Source organism: Charadrius vociferus, unplaced genomic scaffold (assembly GCF_000708025.1).
Source record: "Charadrius vociferus isolate BGI_N301 unplaced genomic scaffold, ASM70802v2 scaffold743, whole genome shotgun sequence".
Classification (NCBI taxonomy): domain Eukaryota; kingdom Metazoa; phylum Chordata; class Aves; order Charadriiformes; family Charadriidae; genus Charadrius; species Charadrius vociferus.
In genome coordinates, this window is record NW_009647747.1 from 646,976 (window position 1) to 665,627 (window position 18,652).

Sequence of the window (18,652 nt, forward strand, 5' to 3'; positions counted from 1 at the left end):
TTCGGGGGATTTACGGTAATTAGAAATGTAACAAATTTAACTTTACAAAGAAATTAATTATGCCAATTAAAACACTTAGCAAGTTTTACTGGGAATTTATACAATATTATATGTATATGGCGGTGATCAATGCCCGATTTCTTAAAATTACTTAGGGCACGCTTCCAAGAAAACTTACCAAAGTAGTATAGGAATTCCAGCTAAGATGTAAAATTAGTATTTGCAATAAACACTTCCTTATCAAGATCCAGAGAGAGGAAAAACACTCAATAAAAGAGATATGGAATTTCTGTTCAGGTGGGTACACAAACATCAAATCCCCCTAACTGCACAGCCCCCTAGAGCCTGCCTGGGAAACAAGGTCATTATTGGCTAATAATATTTAAACCACCAAACGCTTTCAAAACACTCAAGAATTCTCAGTGCCGAACCGCTTGCATCAGCATGCCGTTTGTGACAAATCTGCAAGTTACCGCAACGGTAACTTGAAATACGCTTCCTCCTCCCGTGCTTTTTGAGGTGAGGAGGGAAATGGAAATTTCCACAACAGATGAAGTTATTCCTATCTGAGAAATACCTGTATTTTGTGCAAACAACGATCCTAAGTTCACTCAGTCTCATAACAAAATAGCTCAGATTTTGTTTTTAGATGGCTTCTGAAGGCCATCTATGTTTTACTCGTATTTGACATTTCAAACTCTCTGAAGAAAGGCAAGCTACATTATGTTTTCTGTTTCTAAAGACAAGCCAGTCGAGTTTTGAAGCTTAAATGGAATGCGGGAAGAGCCACAGTTACTGGAATAACAAAATTAAACTTGGCAAAAGTAATGAATTTTATTTACAAATACATGTACGAGTATTACAACAGAAACACACTAGGGAAACTCCATCTCAACAAAAGCAATGATTTATTGGTAATGGCATTAAATGAAACAGATTGACAGTCTCTGGTTATGGTCAAGCAATTATCCAGGAGTTGTAGATAAAAGTGAAGATCTGTGATTGCGATAAGGCCTTCCAGTGTCTTCTGCGTCCTAGTGGCTCTCTCCTTTTTTGCCAACTACCTGATAAGAGAAAAAAAACAGAAATAACTTTTACCCAAAAAAGCCCTGCCAAGTATTTTTTAGAGTAAATCTCAAAATAAACAAGTGCAACTGAATTTTCAACTAAATTAATGCATTTCGGCATGCAATATTCTGGCACTTGCAGAAGCCGTGAATCCCTCTAAATGGTTAAGAGGGCTGCAAGACACACAAGAATTCTTATTTTTAGTACTCATACAGACAGCAAAGCAACAGTCTCATTTTGAGTTAGAAAACAGTAACTGCAACAGAACAGACCGCACTTAAAAATGTATGTGTTATACACCAAGCATTCAACCTTAATCCACTATATAACATACTATAGTGGGAAGAGAACCACTAGGTGCTCAAATATAAGCTTGTTCATTTCCCTTGGCATCCTTGCCGTGTACCTCACTAACAACATTTACCTTATAATACAGCTCAAACCTATAAAGAAATCCTCATTTTCAGTTATTCCTTACCAAGTCTCCTTCCAATCTCCAATTCTGCAAACTCCACCTGGAATCAGAGTCAGCTTAGCGCTTCCCTTTTCAGGAAAGATCACCACTGCCACCAGACTTTGGCGAGTCGATTTGCCAGCCAACAGGGAGTGCAACTCCAGCACTCTAGACACTGCTATGCAGGTTTAAAGTTAGCGTAGCTCACTGCAGAAGGGTATCCAGTCCCCTTCGTTAAGATAACTGAACACAAAATCCTCAGAGTAGAAAACGATGCCATTTTAGTCACTTTTCTGAAAGGATTCCGACATAATCCTAGTGCCCTTACAGGCCCTTGAAAAAGAAAGTATCTGTTTATAAGCCAAACCAAAATAAAAAGAAAATAAGTCTTAAAGTTTAAGGCTTCAGGAGGGACCTGGGGCTTGGCACCGATTCCCAGTTCATTCCCATCTAACTCGAGCGCAGCACTTACGGCTCTGGCAAGGTGTAGCCAGAACTCACACGAACAGAGATTTGATGATTTGGAGCATAGAATTTCCCATTACTAATCATAATAATGCTGAAAACAAAGGAGTAAAACCTTTCTTGTATTTTAACCAATCGACTGCTACAGCAAATGGATTAATTACCTCTGCAGGTAAGTGACAATATACCACACAAGATTCATACAGTCAATAGTGAAATACAGAATTAGGGGGGAAAACAAAACAAACAAACAAAAAACCCAAACGCCCACAGTCCTGAACTAGGGAAGGCTCATGGACCCACTGGAAGTACTCTTTTCTTCCTGATCCTTCCCCTTTTTCATATCTTGTCAAACTTCAAGAGGGAGAATTTTTCACTATCCAGCTGCTTTTGGTCAGCTGAGTTACCACCATCACAAAGTAATTGAGATCTACTGATAAAAACAACTTTTAAAGAGCATTTTCACCTCCAAGGAACCCTTGACCAGGAGCATTTCACCAAGCTGTAAATTCAACCTAATGCTTAAGGTCAGGAAAATTCCAATCTGACAACGTGAAGAAAGAAGAAAAAATAATCAGAAGCCCAATCACTTGCATTAAGCTCCAATTAATCAAGTTAAAAAAGAAAAAAAATAGAGTTAAACGTGTCAAGAAGCAATATTTATTCTTTGTGTGTTTCCAAAGCACCAAATTGTGATCACACACAGATTAAGGGGGGGGAAAACAGAAAAAAGAAAAACCACAGTTAAAAGATTAAAGATTAGATGTTAGCAAGTGGGGAGCATCAATGAAAAATATTGCTATACCAGTCTGAGGCAGAAATTGACAACTCGCCCATGTGTATTATCTGTGAAAAATCAATCACACCAATATGGATATTTTGTCATCACAGGTCAAAGAAACCCATTGTCTGACCATCCCACTCCACCTTCCCAAAAGAAAATGGGCTATCTGAACTTAAACGAAACAATTGTCATGATTCTTTTCTCGGAAGTAGATCCATGTTCCTTCCTTTCACAGAAACAACTGCCATCTAGTGCATTCTAAGGTAGTGGTTACAGCCCGTAGTTCCCACACAAAAGATGAGAGTGTTGGAGCAAGCTTTTTTCCTGTCATTTTGCTTTTTCCCCAAGCATCAGTCCAGAGCCTGACAGTGACAACGCCACAACCCACTACGGTTCACTACCAAGAGCAGGACTGGAAACGCTATTACTGAACCTTCTGGAGCACCGTTTGGTTTATTTGGGGGGGCGTTCCTTTTTTTTTTTAAAAAAAAAAAAGTGGTCAAGCAAGTAAAATTAGTAGGATACCGCTGGAGAACCCTAATCAGGCCAAATATGTACAAACACTCACCAACTCCTTACTGTGTCTTCCCTGAGCAGGTGCCCAGTGCCACTAGACGGACAATAGAGTAGTATTTTGCAGCCCATTCTGGCTTGCCTACTACGTACTGAAGGGTCACAACAAAGAACGCTAAGCTCCACTAAGATATTAAAAAGAAGTCAGGTGTTGGTAGAGCATTTCACGAGTTGCATCTCAAACAGCTTTCCAAAATTCAATACAAGCTGAAAAATTAGTTACAGAAAATATTGTGTAGAAGTACTGTATGGTATGCCTTTAAAGTGTCAAGTTCAGGATAACAGTGCGACAGCAATTTGGTAAGACTGAAAGGTAAAGAGAAGCGTTGAAGGTAAGATTTGGAGTGGGGAGTGGAGGGGAAAGATGAGTTGATGAGTCAGAAGGTAGAGAAGGCTGTTCCTGATGGTAGAAGGTGCAGAGAAGGTGGCTCTTGCATCAGTGCTGAGATTGTGGAAAGGGTGAAAGAGATGCTAGATGAGCAGAAGGAGCAAGGGAGGGAGTAGTGCAAGACCACTTCAATCTTATTATATTACTTTTTAATTTCTTCTGCCTTTTTAGTTCTTTAGAAATGGGAAGTTAAGCTGAAAAACAAACAAACAAAATGTTACAAGAAAAAAAAGCAGCAGCATGTAGTGCAAATAAGCAGTTCTGAGTAGAAAGCAAGCCTTCATTCAGGAGGGGACATAAAATTATCCCCTAAACCTGTCACTATTCATCTATGCCCCAACCTCAAAACTGAGCAGCAGTGTCTTTTATTCATTAATACCAGAAATAAACAAGAACTATAGGGGGCATCAACAGTTGCATGTTCTTCCACAAACAAAAGCACATTTACAAGTTCACCACTGGATTCACCAGAACCTACCCAATACTAAGCTGTCAGTTGGTTGTAAGAAACCCAGAACTTGCACCTTGACTCTCCACTTTTAGCTGTCTGCCCAGTGAAGTAGTCCCACTACGAAACGTCTTTGTGCATTGGAAGCAAATCTCAAATACAGTCTACTGTTGTAGTTCGCGTGATCAGTTATACCTTAAGTCAGACCTTCTGTGGCCAAGAAACATCTCTGTCCCCCCTCTTCTGTCACTCCGAAGACTTCCCTCCTCCCCAGAGGTTAAAAATAAAGTTGTGCAAGGAGCAGGACACACACAACATATTAAAACAAGTTGGAAGCAGCTTTTATAACTTTACTCACTCAATCCAGCAATACCAACTACATGCAACAAAATGAAAGAATTTTTTTTTTTTCTTTTTAAAAGTGAGACCAGTCAATCACTGGAACCACCTCCGCAGGGATGTGGCAGAGGCCCCACTGCTGGAGGTTTTGAAGATGCGACTGGACAAGGTGCTAGATGTTCTCATCTAGGCTCCCTTTCCCAAGACAGGTTGGACCAGGCGATCTTTTGAGATCCCTTCCAACCTGGGCTGTTCTGTGATTCTACGTATGTCCAAACTACCCTGAGGCTAAAATCACTAATAAAGGACTGATTTATCTACACCTGCTTAGTACTTCGGTTATTTTTCAGCATAGGTAAGTTTTAGCTTTGTTTTTGATGTGATCAATCATAAAAACGTGACTGGAATCACATTCACGTCCACTTCTTAATTCAAGCCCTTCAAATAAGATATTTAACAGATTTTTACAAACACTTAAATGCTCAGGGGAAAAAAAGCATTCCCCCATCTTGTTAATCATATCGCAATACTATTTCTATCATAATTAGAAGAGAACACAGTAGAGACAGACTGAGATGAGGGAGTGAGACAGATGAAAGCAGCAAGTAGTGTGGGTAACTACTCAAGGAGATGAAAAGAAAAACAAGGTTTCCCAGTTAATCTACAAACCTAAATATAATTAATGCCCAACGCTATATTAAGGTTTCATAACTGACAGGATCACTGGAAGAGAGGAAACAAAAGTTAAAATTCTTAAGAGCACTGCAACTCTGCCAGACTACACATCCCATTTGTTATGATGAAATATTTTAACAGTCTAATATTAAAACTACATGTTCAGGAAGCAAAGCAGGAATATTACATATAGCATTGATGAGTATCTGAATTGAGACAGGATTAGCCACTTCACAACCCAGTAACGCCTGCTCCTCTATTTAATGCCATTCTGTCCAGTTCCTTAACATCTTGACATTACCAGTACCATGCTAACACCAGGGGACTGTTTGGTGTATGCATGATTTTGTAGGTTTGTGTCACCTCCCCTTTCATTCAAATGGGTGTCACGAGACACAAAGGCACACTCCTTGCTGGTGTCAAGGCATTCGCTTGCAAACTTTGAGGAAACCAAAACTGTTAACTGACAACCGGTATTCACCAGGCCATACAGCAGCTTCCAAGCATCCACACTGCATCTAGAACAGAGAGATCTGTAAATCCCCTCTCACTACAGTAGAGGGCCGAGCTGCCTGGAGACCCGTGGGATTTTTAATGCCTTTGTAGGGCTGCGTGAGGGCAGCTGCGAATTCAAAACCCCACTCCCCACACAAACACTGACAGGAGCTCGGATTGTTACAGCAGGCAGTTTCAGGCTAAGGCAGTACTTCAGTACTGTGTCCACCGAACTAACGTTTTGTCCATGCAACTGTAAAATACACATTGTGCAGGCTCAGCACTAGTCTCAAACTCATGTAACATTCTACAAAAAAAAAAACAAAAACACACAATACCAAACCTGAAATGCTTTACTGAGTGCACCTCAATCAGGATTATCAATTTAAAAAAAAAAAAATCACTACTTTAACAATCAGAACATCAGGATTAAAGACTGCGCCTGTTGAAAATAAACTTTCAGTACTTTTGAAAGCAAATTACAGAGTTTACAGAGAACTGGAAGCAAGACAGATCAAATACCAAGTCAGAGTCCCATCCCACTCACAACAATACCAGAAAGTACTGCAGATTAAGGATATTAAAGTAGTAATTGCACAACTCATTGCAAGGGATGCCCTAATACCGTAAGTACTTACAGAAAAACTGTATAAAACAAAAAATGTAAGCAGATTGTAAATCGATTAACATAAGTTTGGGGAGAATTGGAAAAGCTGTATTAGGAAGGTGTCACATTGATATCCAGTTAATTTTAGTACATTAGAAAAACTTTTTCAATGACTTCAGGTTTCATTGAAAGGCAGCAAAACCTGTTAAACTTCTATTTATTAACTTAATTATTACCCATAAATATATTGAGTCTTTCATGTAGAAGTTAAGATCAAGTTTTGACGTTAAAAATTCCAAGTACGTCGCATGTTGGTGAGTGTTAGTGTTTTTAACCTTTTGAAGTTGTAGGTAATTTGTATAATAAATTCTGTGGTGCCTTTCATGTTACTGGTCACCTACACAGTAGTTTGTAGGCAGGTGTTACAGCACTATAGTAGCCTTTGTAAAAGGGCCAAAGTTTAAAGACTTGCTACATTTTGAAAAAGTTGTAAGTAGCCTCACAGTTTCAACCCTTTCAAACCCATTTCACATTCTCAAAAAAAAAAAAAACAAAACAAGAATTGAGAACGCCTTACTGTTCAGCACTGGAATGTTTAAAGTCATACTGTAACAAGTTCTTTGCTTCTGTTTCCGCTTTGTAAAGCAGTATGTTTAATATAACAGACACCTTGTGACCAAATATTTTTCAGATCTCAAGCTTAATGTTGCCCAGTGAATAAAATCCTTCAAAGCAGAAGTCAAGTCAATCACAAGGAGTCTGTGTAACTTGTACATGCAATTGCTTCTCTACTTCCTGAACACCATCAGAAAGCAAGTTTCAAAGTCAAGACATAAATCTCACAGCTGTTCAAAACCCAACATCGCCTACCGTGTATATAACTTGGCAGTCCCTCGGGTTTTCATATATACATTCTTACCAGTTATTTTCACAAAGTTGATGAACAAAAACTTGCAAGCAAGACCAAAGATCTGTAAGATAAAGCTACACATTTTCCTTTGGATGCCAAAAGTACCTTAAGTTGTGGAACTGCAGTAACAACCAAGTGTATTTGTTCCATCAACCCATTTTTGAGTCAGTTCAAAACATTCAAAAGTGCTTTTAAGAAAGAGGACTCACTCGCTTGAAGTCATTCATATTTGTTGCTTGGACTGGAGTTCCAATAAATGTGAAGTACGTAATTCTTGTTGTCTCTTCATCACCATGATTGGATTGGACAAACAACTAAAGAAAAAAAACCCAAACGTAAGAGTTAAGGTAAACAGTCCATCCCTGAATTAATACATAAAACATCAGGCACCCAAGATTTTTGAAGAAACCAAATTGCCTTTGTAACCTTTTGAGAAGCTACTGTCCTCTTATTTTAAATCATGATTAAATAGAATGCTGTTATTTTCCTGGCAGTTTGTTAAAAAAAAACACAAAGCTTGGATATTCCCAGCTTCCACTTCTGACCCGAGATCACATTTAGCAAGCAAAACCAGATCTAAGAAGTCAAAATTTGCTATTCACTGGAATCTGACTTGAAGTTAAAAACCAGTTTAACCATGCTTGCTGAAGCTTATAGGACTATTCATGTGTAGTTTACTACTACAGCTTGCGTAATTATGTGCTTTACAGCATGAATACTAGAGCTATGAAGTTATTTTAGGGTTTCAAACAAATATCAAACTTTGTTTTTAAATATAAACTACAGAATTATTGCCGGAACCACTACACTTTGTAAAGTGGACAAACGAAAGAACAACTTTTTGCGTGAAGTAGTATTAGTAAGGAACTTGAAGCCAGAAGAGCCATTAAGTGTTTGTGGGTCTTTCCACACTTTATTTTGAGCATGGAGACAGGAGGAATGAGAAGGAAAGCAAGTAAGTAGTGGCAGCAGGAGCAGAAGAAAAAAAGACAGAGAGGACAAGAGGTGGGCAAGGGACAGCACACATCACGCCCTTTCCACAAGCCATAGCCAGTATCTATATAGACGCCCGTTCGGCCTCAGAAATTGCCTGTGCCACAGACCACCAAATGCTGCAGGGTACGGCATCACTACATGCTTGCCCTACACTTAATTTTTTTGCGACAACACCAGATGCTTGCAAGTGTGTGATAAGCAAGATGGATTGCCGATCTAAACCAGTACAGACATTCACCTCTCCAAGCGGCTTCACTGTAGTTGGAAGACCACGTATTTTCCTATACAAACAAGATGTATGGAAAGCGAGGGTTGAAATGCTGAGGAAAGTACTCTTCAGACAGAAAGAAACAGAAGAACACAAGAACTGACTTTTGTCAATCAGAGGTGAACTGCAATGTGTTCAGAGATTCTGGCTCAGTAACGATACGAAAAGTTCAACCAGTACAGAGAAAAACAAATGCCGCTGAAGTAGCAGTAACGAAGATAAGCACACAAGAAAAGGGGAAAACCAGCATTAGATATCAATTATGTGGATTAGAAACTACAGGGGATAGAATTACTAATTAAAAAAACAGGTAAGTTAACTAACAAACCTAGCAGCAATAGACATCAATGAAGTATGAACGTGCTAATACTGACATGGAAATGTTCAATAAGTATTTCTGATTATACATGGCAGAAAAGCAGAGCAATTTGTGTATATGACAACTATGCCTCCTCCAGTTCATCGGGAACCACATGGAAGATTTTTATCCACAGGAGACTGTAAGCAAGCAGAACTTCATCACCCACACACTGAAAAGCCAGGTGGTGGACAAGACGACTGGCCATCTCATTTTTAGGAGATCTTAGATAGAGAATCCAGGTTTAGCTAGGAAACTAGGGGAATGCTACCGCAGCAGCCACATGCAAAGAGCGCAAACAAGCGGAACATCTATTTAATCACCTTATCACTTGCCTGGTGTTTGCACATCATCCTGTCTAAAGCTGACACAGGATTTTATTAAAGAACAAATACATAACTCGTACTTATCAGCACAGCTTTGTAGAATATAGGCCTATGTGACTGATCTCCATTTCATTTGAAGGAGGATAAAGTTGGTTGCAAAGGTAACTCCATAGAAATAACAGACATGAAAAGGAGGTTTTTTTAGGTTCACCTGCTGTTACATTTAAAATAATCACTAGTAAAACATCACTAAACATGCAAGTAGCAAACTGATCTAAAATGCAGTCCACAAATAGTAATTTGGAAATTTACCAGAAATTTTTTTACAGAAGAAAAAGTGTGATGAAGAGATTGAGGGTGAATCAATGTTCAGAAGTTACCTATAACTCATAAGCAGCTGGTGATTTCTGTGGCCAGCCCACTAAAATATAGTTTAATTCAATTAACAGTAAGTCCATACGTTTGCAAATGTGTAATTCAGGCCAGGAAAAGGATTTCTACCGAAAACAACTCAGGGGTCATACTGGAAAGACAGTTCCAAATAGTACTGCAGGAAACAAGGCTAGCACAGTACTAGGATGATGGCAAGCATAAAGCAATTCCAGCATCAATTTAGTCATCGCATACATTGCACTAGAACCTGTATTTTAAAAATGGGAGAGGAGAAACCACATCTGCGCTTAAAGAGTCAGAAAGCCTATGTCAAATCTGTGGAAAGTCTCTTACAGGAAGAGAATGAAAGAGCTTGTTATAAGACAAAGGTGCTTTGATTACAGCATTTAAGAACCCTCACAGACAGCAGGTACTGAGTTTAAAGGTGTCAAAAGTACTACACTTGATACTCAGAGAAATCGGTCATTTCTGCAATCAGATTACTGAGAAACTGGCTTTCTTGTCCCTTCAACTCTGCCAATTAAAACAAGATGCCTGTTATGTTAGTAAAAACGCAAGGTGTGTTAAACAGCACACCAGCTTATGAAGGGGTGAAAGTGAACCTTATGTCTCGTCCTAGGTCAGAAGAGCCATTGCATGCACCTGGCCTCCTCTTACCTTAGATTCCCAAAATACTTTTAGCATAAGCAGTTATGCAATCAGCAGAGAGAAACTAAAAACATTTGCAATTAAATCAACAAACATGTACACTGCTTTAAAAGCCTATGAAGTTTTGAGCCTGCACACCCCTCAGAACAGAAACTTTACTTACAGTTACGCTGTTAACATTCTGAAATTTTACATAGCGAAGCTGGACAATACCATCTTCTTTAATATCGTCTGGTGTCAGCTCCAGGGCTTGAGTTGGCTCGCTTCTTTCTGCTTCTTCAAAATCCATAGATCGAGGAAGGTTGATAAAGATTTTTATGTACTTTGGACCTTGCCCTGTGTTAAAATATAGAAGTGGTATTCCATTGTTAAAATATATTTTCAAAACACTGCCTGAGAAGCCCTTGCTTATCACAGTCTCTAGATCCTACTCAAGGAAGGCATGAGCTTCTACAGTTCTAGCAGCTTCTCTGCCAATCCTACATGCCCACCCTGCATACTGAAGGAGATCCAAAGCTGCACTACTCATCTATGTGTCAGGGACAGAATTCTGCAAAAAAAATCGAACAAAAAGTCTAAAAATAGTAGTTTTGCTGTGTCATAACACCTGAACATTTTATGTCATTTTATAATGTAAACCGAGTTACTGTAAAAACTAAGCTATGCCTTTCCGTAGCTCACACATTCATTCTTGAATTCAATGTAACTTTCTCTTTGCAGCATATCAAACTATAGTAAATACTCACAGTTGCATCACACCAAATACCCATGCACGAGGTCAGTGAAAAATGAATGAGATCATCTGTTATCTAACTCATGTACAAGATATCTACTAAAGCTACTGTGGGATTCTCAGAAGGTAAAAGGCTCCAGGGACAACCGCGCCATTTTTAAAAAATTCAGCTAAACACGGGCAAAGTTTTGGTTTCAAAGATACAATTAAACAGACGTTTCACTCACCATTATCTGGCCCCTGAAGTTTCATAGAATAAAGCTTGACAGGTTGACTAAAAGCTACAGTAATAAGCAGCTGTAGAGAAAAAAGTTGCTGTTAAACACTGTTTTCTTCATTCTTAAAAGCAAACATAGCACAATAATTAAACAGAAGTAAGTCTGAGCTTTGAAATAAAATTAAGTACTTACCTTCACTATTATTCCTGTCATTTTAAAACATCAGCAAATGCTACTCTGCTTGGAATTTTTTCCATACGTAAAGGGATGTGAAACTGGAAATGCGATGACAACCTTTGTATACTAATTTTACATACATCCTACTACCATTTCCTACTCTTACTTACGCTACCATAAAAATATAAAGTAGGCAAGTTCTTAAAAAAAAAAATGGTTGCAGACCAGACCATCACTGAAAATATCACACTTAAAAATATCTACTGTACCTGCTCGTCACAGTCTGATTCCAAGTATGTAGAGTCTTTACGTAAACAATTATCAAATCCGTGCTCATCACTCTCATTAAGACATTCACAGCCGGCTTTATTGATAAATGGCATTAAATCCATCTGAAAGTAAAAGCAAGAGCATTGCTGAGTGCATGATAAGTGCACCATGAACTCATCTGGGATTAGTAAGCATTGGAATGAATGAAATTCTTCATTTAACAGATTAAAATAACAAGACACACAGAAAACCTCAGGGGTTTATATCAAAAGACATTACTAAAAAACTACGAATACTACAGTACTCAGATATGTCCTGTTCATAACTGAGCGACATTCTTCCTCTCCATGCAATATCCCACACCCCTGGAACACAGGCTTGTCATTCTGAGAATAAGAAATTGGGCACAGGGAGAATTTTCAGATATGTTTTTGATAAACAAGACTACAGCACCACAAGTCACACCACAAGATCGACAAACTGACATTAGGCTGGAGATACTACTAACAGGGGGGAAAAAAAAGACAAACAGAAATGAGCCTCCCCAAAAATATACTATATATTGCAGAACAAATTAGAAGACCACCACTATAGGTCTTACCAGGCTTTCTATGCAAAGCTAGTCTTATTTCACTTCTTTTGCTCAACTTTTTTGTAAAGGGTCCAACTAAAAGCTTTAACATATACGTATTCTCAGATTAAAGCAGACCACTATCCATGCTCCAAGCCTCAACCATTTAAAAAGTGGTATTACTGCAGAGGCAGAATAATCTGTATCAACTTCCAGATAATCAGAATTTTTTGCCTGCAACTAAAGTGAACCAAGTCCAAGGGAAGCACAGTAAGCCAGGCTAAAAATCAAGTATTTCATATCTTACAGCCTGAAGACACAGTATCAACATCTCACACAGTAACAGTACAAATTTGAGATCAGTGTACCGTCACAGAATAGTCCAGACACAAAAAACTAAATGAACTTTTAGGATGACAACCCAAAATACCCTTTTTAAACAGCATATATTAGGTCTCAAACAATAATATACCACTCTTGGAAAAAAAAAAATAGCACACACTAGCTTGAAAATTACTGCATACTACAACTCAGGCTACAGCTTCAGGGTACAAACAGAATCCAAAAACAGGCTGCTGAGAGAATACAACTCATTTCCCCTATCCCACTTCCCTTAGCTCTTGCAACTAGGTTATTCTGGGCAAAAAATACTTAACCCCCTCCTGACATCCAAATGAAGGCCTAGCTTGCAACTCACACGCTCAGTAGAGATATAAAGTAAGAAAAGAGAAAGAATGCACTGCTGCGCAAGAGGATGAGGATGCTTTCCTGGAGCCGACAGTGGTCCAGTCTGGGTCAAGCATATCCTAAAATAGCATTTCAGCCTGCCACTTATGGGTCAAATGGAATTCCTGCTTGGCTCACACAGCCCTGAGCGTATTCAGGATGTGATTTGTAGCAGTAAAACACCACCTCCCACAAGATTAACTTTTAATAGAAGATGGTGCATTCATCTCAAAACCAATCTAACTGAGCAGACCTGCACTTACTACCTGAATGACTTGCGGTGTGTTTAGGGCTCCAAAGCTAAAAAGCCGAACCTTTGTCTTTTAATATTCCCATAATTGCACAAAGGATCTCACAATAATTATAAATGGAAGCACTCAAATATAAAGTGAAGTGCAATGCATGCCATGGACCAGCTAGCAAGGAGCTGAGCTGCTAGAAATTCAAGTAACCTGTGCCCCTGCAGTTTATTTAAACGAGAAATATTCAGCTGGATTTGCACCCTGCTTACATTTGCCTGATAGGATATGGCCACCTATGAAGTTAAAATACTTAACCTCCAAAAAAACTGGGTTTGCATTCAAGAACGTAATTTGGGGTTCTATAGATACTCATCACGGCTAAGTTTAACGTATTAGATTTGCTAATGTGAAGTAACATGCGCACTACAGCAACTAGCTAAGCACTGAACTGTGACATACGATTTAGGTGAAACCCGATACACCACATAACTAACTGTTTATAATTCGGGTAGAACAAAAGACAATCTCATTTAAGGAGTAATATTACACAAAGGGTTGCTTGGAGAATACCACCTGAGAGGACAGCTCTAGGAAAGTGTTTTGTCACATTAGAGTTCTCATTTACATGTGTTTGTTAGTACAGCTGTCAGACAGGCTTATGATTCGTAACGCACAATTGCCTTGAGGTAACAGGAAAACATGCAGAACACGGTGAAAATAATTTCCTGAGCACCAATATTGCTAAGCGGATTGCTCCCTTATTGAAATTTTGGCCAAAAATTCAAGCATCCCTACAAAGTTTTGATTTACCTAGAAGACGTGGGCAAATCATGCAATGATAAAAAGAAAAAGAATCAATCTGTTCATGAATACAATTTTTAAATTCTTTGAAAAAGTTTTAAAATCAAGTTTTAGTTATGAGAGATTTTGATGCAAGGTTTAAAAACCATTCAGTCTGCAAACATACATTTAGAAACGATCACTTTTCTTTTTTACAAATTACTGAAAACTTACAAGTTATTTACTTAGATTACTTGTGCGTGCCTGATCAGCAATTAATGCAGTGATCTGCAGTATCCTTACCGAAGCAAAATGATATACATTAAGCATTAAATTGAAAGCAAATTCACAGTCAGCAAGTAATTCTTGTATGCGGCTCACACCAGGCACATCATCTTTTCCAAGTATTCGTGTCACATTTTTTTACTTTACCTATTTTTATATCCTTGCCATTCTTTCACAGGCAAGAAGAAATCTAAAGAAAACATCCACTTTTGTAAACATTAGGAATTAAGTAAAAGAAAATATACCATGAGAATCATTTATCTAACAGCACCCTCCAAAAAGCATCCGATTTTCAGGGCAAGCTGCTATGGAGGAAGATGGAGCTGAACTATTATGACGGTTAATTCCTTTGGCAACAGACTCTCTCCCTCTCTCTTTTTTTTTTTTTTTTAAAGAGATGAAATAAAGAGGATTAAAGAAATGGTAGGGAGCAAGAAAAAAAAAAAAAAAAGGAAAAACCTCAACCTAAATGAACCTACCACCACATAAATAAGAGAGGATTTCTTACGGAAAACCAGAGCAACTTTTCAATGGTTTTGACAGCCATGTCTGACAATGTCTTTTCCCATGGACATTTTTACACTAAAAACATTTTGGGAAGACAGATTGGGACATCTGAGAAGAGGAAAGAAGCAGAATAAGCAGCTGCAGCAAGAATTTCATCATAAAACATGAAATTCATTATTTTCATGACTAAAGCCTATGCGTGGAGATTTTTCTTAAAACATTTTACAATTCTGAAACTATCCTTACTAAATATGTACACATTAAAGCAGAGACGTGATCCTCTCAAAGCCACAAAAACTTGCAATTTAGACTAAAGTAGTATTATTTGACTTAGGGTATGTTTAAAAAGCCAGATATATTTTGAAAACTTTCAAGTTATGCAAACAAAACAAACAAAAACATCATAAGAGATGCATACATATCCTTTTGGGATATCTGTATCTTCGCTGTTTCCAGGATCATTCTCCAGGTGCTGTTTAATTTTTTCTTCTAAACCTACAGCATCTGCTCCTTGATATTGGTCAATTCGCACTTTGTTTCGGAAAAACAGAAACGTTGGTGTTGCTGATATATTATTGGTAGCAGCTGTTCCCTAGAATGCATAAATTAGTTACAAGTGTTACCTAACAGAGTATTGCCAATATAAGAAACATTAGCTTGCTTCACCTAGATAAGAACGCACACGCAAGATATTAAGCTACATCACAAACTATATTTGTTATTTTATAAACAGCTTTAACTCAGACAATTCTAAATTCATTTAAATTCTTCAGATCCTCCTAAACCTTTACACATTTGGGCATTCTGTGAATGGACTTCACATTGTCAGTCGATTTGTTGGTACACCACAAAAATCATATCACTCGCTTTGTCTCAAAAGTGGAGGAGAGCTTAATTTAACACTTTTCTTTTTACAAGCTTTCTTTACACCTGCAGGCCTTCCTCTCCCAAGCCACATTCATGCACACCCAGGAACTGCAGCCTGCTGCTGTGAAAAGTGAATTCCATTTGATTTCTACCTGTATTCATACCTGTTATGCACCTATAGTAGTTTTCCCCAAAACTTTCCACAATTTGCTGTCATTTGCAAACATTGTTACCACTTTTATATTCATCTCTCTCCATTATAATTTGTAGTAATTCAAGACACTTCCTTTCAACATACCATTGTTAATTGTTGTTAACGACTCTTAAGTCAATCAATAGCTCATCTGCAACACTGTTGTCTGTTAAAAACAGCTGAGTAGTACTTGAGGGGAATCTCATCCCACTAATCATATCAGTTTATTGCACTTTTCATTTTGCTCAATAATTATGCCAATATTTGTTTGGAAAGACTTACTCTTTTTTATTCATACTGGTGCTATGTTCTACCTTTAACAGTATTATCTAAAAAGCACAAGCAGCAGGAACTGTACACTGCTTAAATAAAGGACATCACAACTGCAAGAATATTTTTCAAAATAAAAGTGTTGTTTGTTCACATCTTTGTGCATATCCTAATGTTGAGAATTTCACAATACTGCTAATTGTAATTCACCCAATATGTGAATAGCCACAGGATACTACTCTTAGTACACTCTCTGAACAGTTTTTCTTCAAGTTTCCCATTCATTACATTATCTGTTCTTTTTCTTTACAACTGGATATATGTTTTTTGAATACCAACCTGGCACTGATGTACATCTACTTCCAAAAAAGTTGCCTGGGGATATTTGTTACTCAGAGCATTGAAAGCTGGGGCTATCCTTAAACAAGGGCCACATCTGTGAAAACAAAGTACAGTTTAAGTTAACTCAATCTTTCTTTGAAAAATGTCTGCCCCAAATAGAATTAGCACATTTATCTTCTTACTGATATCCTTGGTACACGTAAAAATAACCTTCCTACCTGGCTGACAGATGGCGAGCAATCCTGGTGATACAATTAAGAATGACATTTAGAAACACATTATGAAGTGTTAATTCCCACTTCCTCAGACAGCTTCAATGTCACATGATTAGCTTCACCTATTAATTAATACTAACTTCATATTTTCATCTAATGGGTTTAGCTCCTGCATCTTTTACTGCAAGCCAAAGTCCTGCTAACCAAAGTGACATAAGGGAGAGCAAAGAGTTGCCCGCTTTTCCGTAAACAGCAAAGAATACTTTTACCAAAAAATTAATACTAGCACTCCACCAGCCTGTGAAAAAAACAGTATCTGCAGTAAAAATCTCTGCACGGGACTTGAAATATTTAACAGTAATAACGTGTCAAACCTTTAGCAGGAATCATAAAATCCTTACTATGTTAAATCTCACTTACTACAACTGTAACCAATTACTACCATACTCGATTTGATCCTGGTAGAACAGACCTGACTTCTGCTGACATAACTGTATCACCTTGGCTGAAAATATGTATTTGTTTGTTATTATACCTTTGCTGGCGTATATGAAGTGTACAGACAGAACCATTCCTGAAAAGGAATATTCTCACAACTCATCTTGCTGTGAAAGAAGCAATTAAGAAGCGAAACAGGAAAAAACCCCAATGGAAATTCCCTCCAAAATCCAAACAGCAAATCCACATAGGCCGTTATCTAAACCAGAGAGCTCTGCCAACACCTGTAGCTGTAAAACAGCACAGACGAGACCCGCTCCACCTTTCCTATTCTCTCAACAGCGAGGGTATGGATCCACAGCGGTGTAGCATATAAATATCTGTGAGTTTGCCTTGCTAAGACATCAAGCCATTAATCTAAACAGAGCCTAATACATTGGGTTGTCTGTGACCACAACATTTTCCTGGGCACAGGTGTACACAGTATTACTGAGCTCACCAACACCTCTACAGTTACGCCTCAAGCTGATTTACCCAAAAAACCCAAACAGCCCCGTAACTAAGAAGCAGCACTCGGACATCAGACACCCGTGTATCAATGCTTTTTTCAGTACCGCTCAGGAGCGCAGCTAGTGATTCTTGTGGCCGCTGCTACCCAAATACAACACCTTCCACCGGCTCTTTCACCACATCAGCCCTGAATTCTTTCAAGCCCCCAACTGCCATTGGAAGCGGAATGGTTTAACCGTATATATAAAGAAGGGGAGAAAAGATGAGGAAAAAGAGTATAGGCACTAAAACCTAGGGCTTCAACAATACCGAGGTGCACTCTGAAGCCCAGGACACCCAAGTCTATCGCTATTCTCCCTAATTCCACCGATTACTGTGAGTAACCGAATCGTCAAGATTTCCTTTGGTCGCCAGTTCATCCAGATTACACCACAGCTGTACTTCAAACATCTAATGAGCCAGGGAAAAAGAACATCAGCTTGCCCTGGGCAAAACAGATGAGGACCCAGTGAAGTTTTATGAAGGCGGAAGATGTTTTTAACAGAAAGCAAGCGAGATGCGGGTGCCCGTGCCCTCCGTTAACAGCGGCTGCCTGACCTGCAAGCGGATTTCAGGGCAGTGCCTGATCTCCTCAGAGCACCTGCAGAGTGCCAGGGCCCGGGGGCAGGGGAAGTCGGCTCAGCTGCCAAAAAAAAAAAGGTGATTTTTAACACCAGAAATAGGAAATAGCATTCTGATGCTGCGAGTATATCCATACCCTACAGATAAGGAGTGTCGCTAACGCTCAAAAAACCCAGTTTACTCGCAACTCTTACCCGCAGCAGCTGGCCAGTACCCAAAATGAGACAGCATTTTGCCACCTAACCGCACTTCTCAAGTTTGAAGCCTCGCCTCACAAAATAAATAAACAAAAAAGCTAAAAAAGAAAAAAACAACCAAACTCCTCAAGTCCCCCAGCGGTTCTCTCGGCTCCCGGGGAACCTCCTGAGCTCCGGGCCGGGGGCCGGGAGCGGCAAGGCCGGCTGACGGGGCGGCGAGGAGACGCCTCCCGGTGGGTCAGGCCCGGCTCCCGCTCTCCGCCGCCTCAGCGGGAACGAGGCCGACATGGCGGGC

General features: G+C 39.0%; 1 protein-coding gene across 1 annotated transcript; it reads right to left on the reverse strand.

The window, feature by feature from the left end:
* Window positions 1–897: 897 nt before the first annotated feature.
* TXNL1 (thioredoxin-like 1) lies at window positions 898–18,645 on the reverse strand. The gene is made up of 8 exons (XM_009882048.1): window positions 18,521–18,645; window positions 16,374–16,470; window positions 15,123–15,296; window positions 11,593–11,715; window positions 11,156–11,225; window positions 10,359–10,531; window positions 7,416–7,520; window positions 898–1,064 (listed from the first exon to the last, which is right to left on the reverse strand). Exons 1-8 carry the CDS (start codon window positions 18,643–18,645, stop codon window positions 1,035–1,037), a joined length of 897 nt encoding a protein of 298 aa, XP_009880350.1. The 3' UTR covers window positions 898–1,034.
* Between the last annotated feature and the right edge of the window lie 7 nt (window positions 18,646–18,652).

Coding starts and splice junctions, on each gene's coding strand:
- TXNL1 (XM_009882048.1), bottom strand. CDS start 18,645: ATGTCGGCCTCGTTCCCGCTGAGGCGGCGGAGAGCGGGAGCCGGGCCT. Junction 16,471..18,520: donor CCCGGCCCGGAGCTCAGGAG/GTTCCCCGGGAG, acceptor TTGTTTTCACAG/ATGTGGCCCTTGTTTAAGGA. Junction 10,532..11,155: donor ACTTCAGGGGCCAGATAATG/GTGAGTGAAACG, acceptor ATTTTAACACAG/GGCAAGGTCCAAAGTACATA.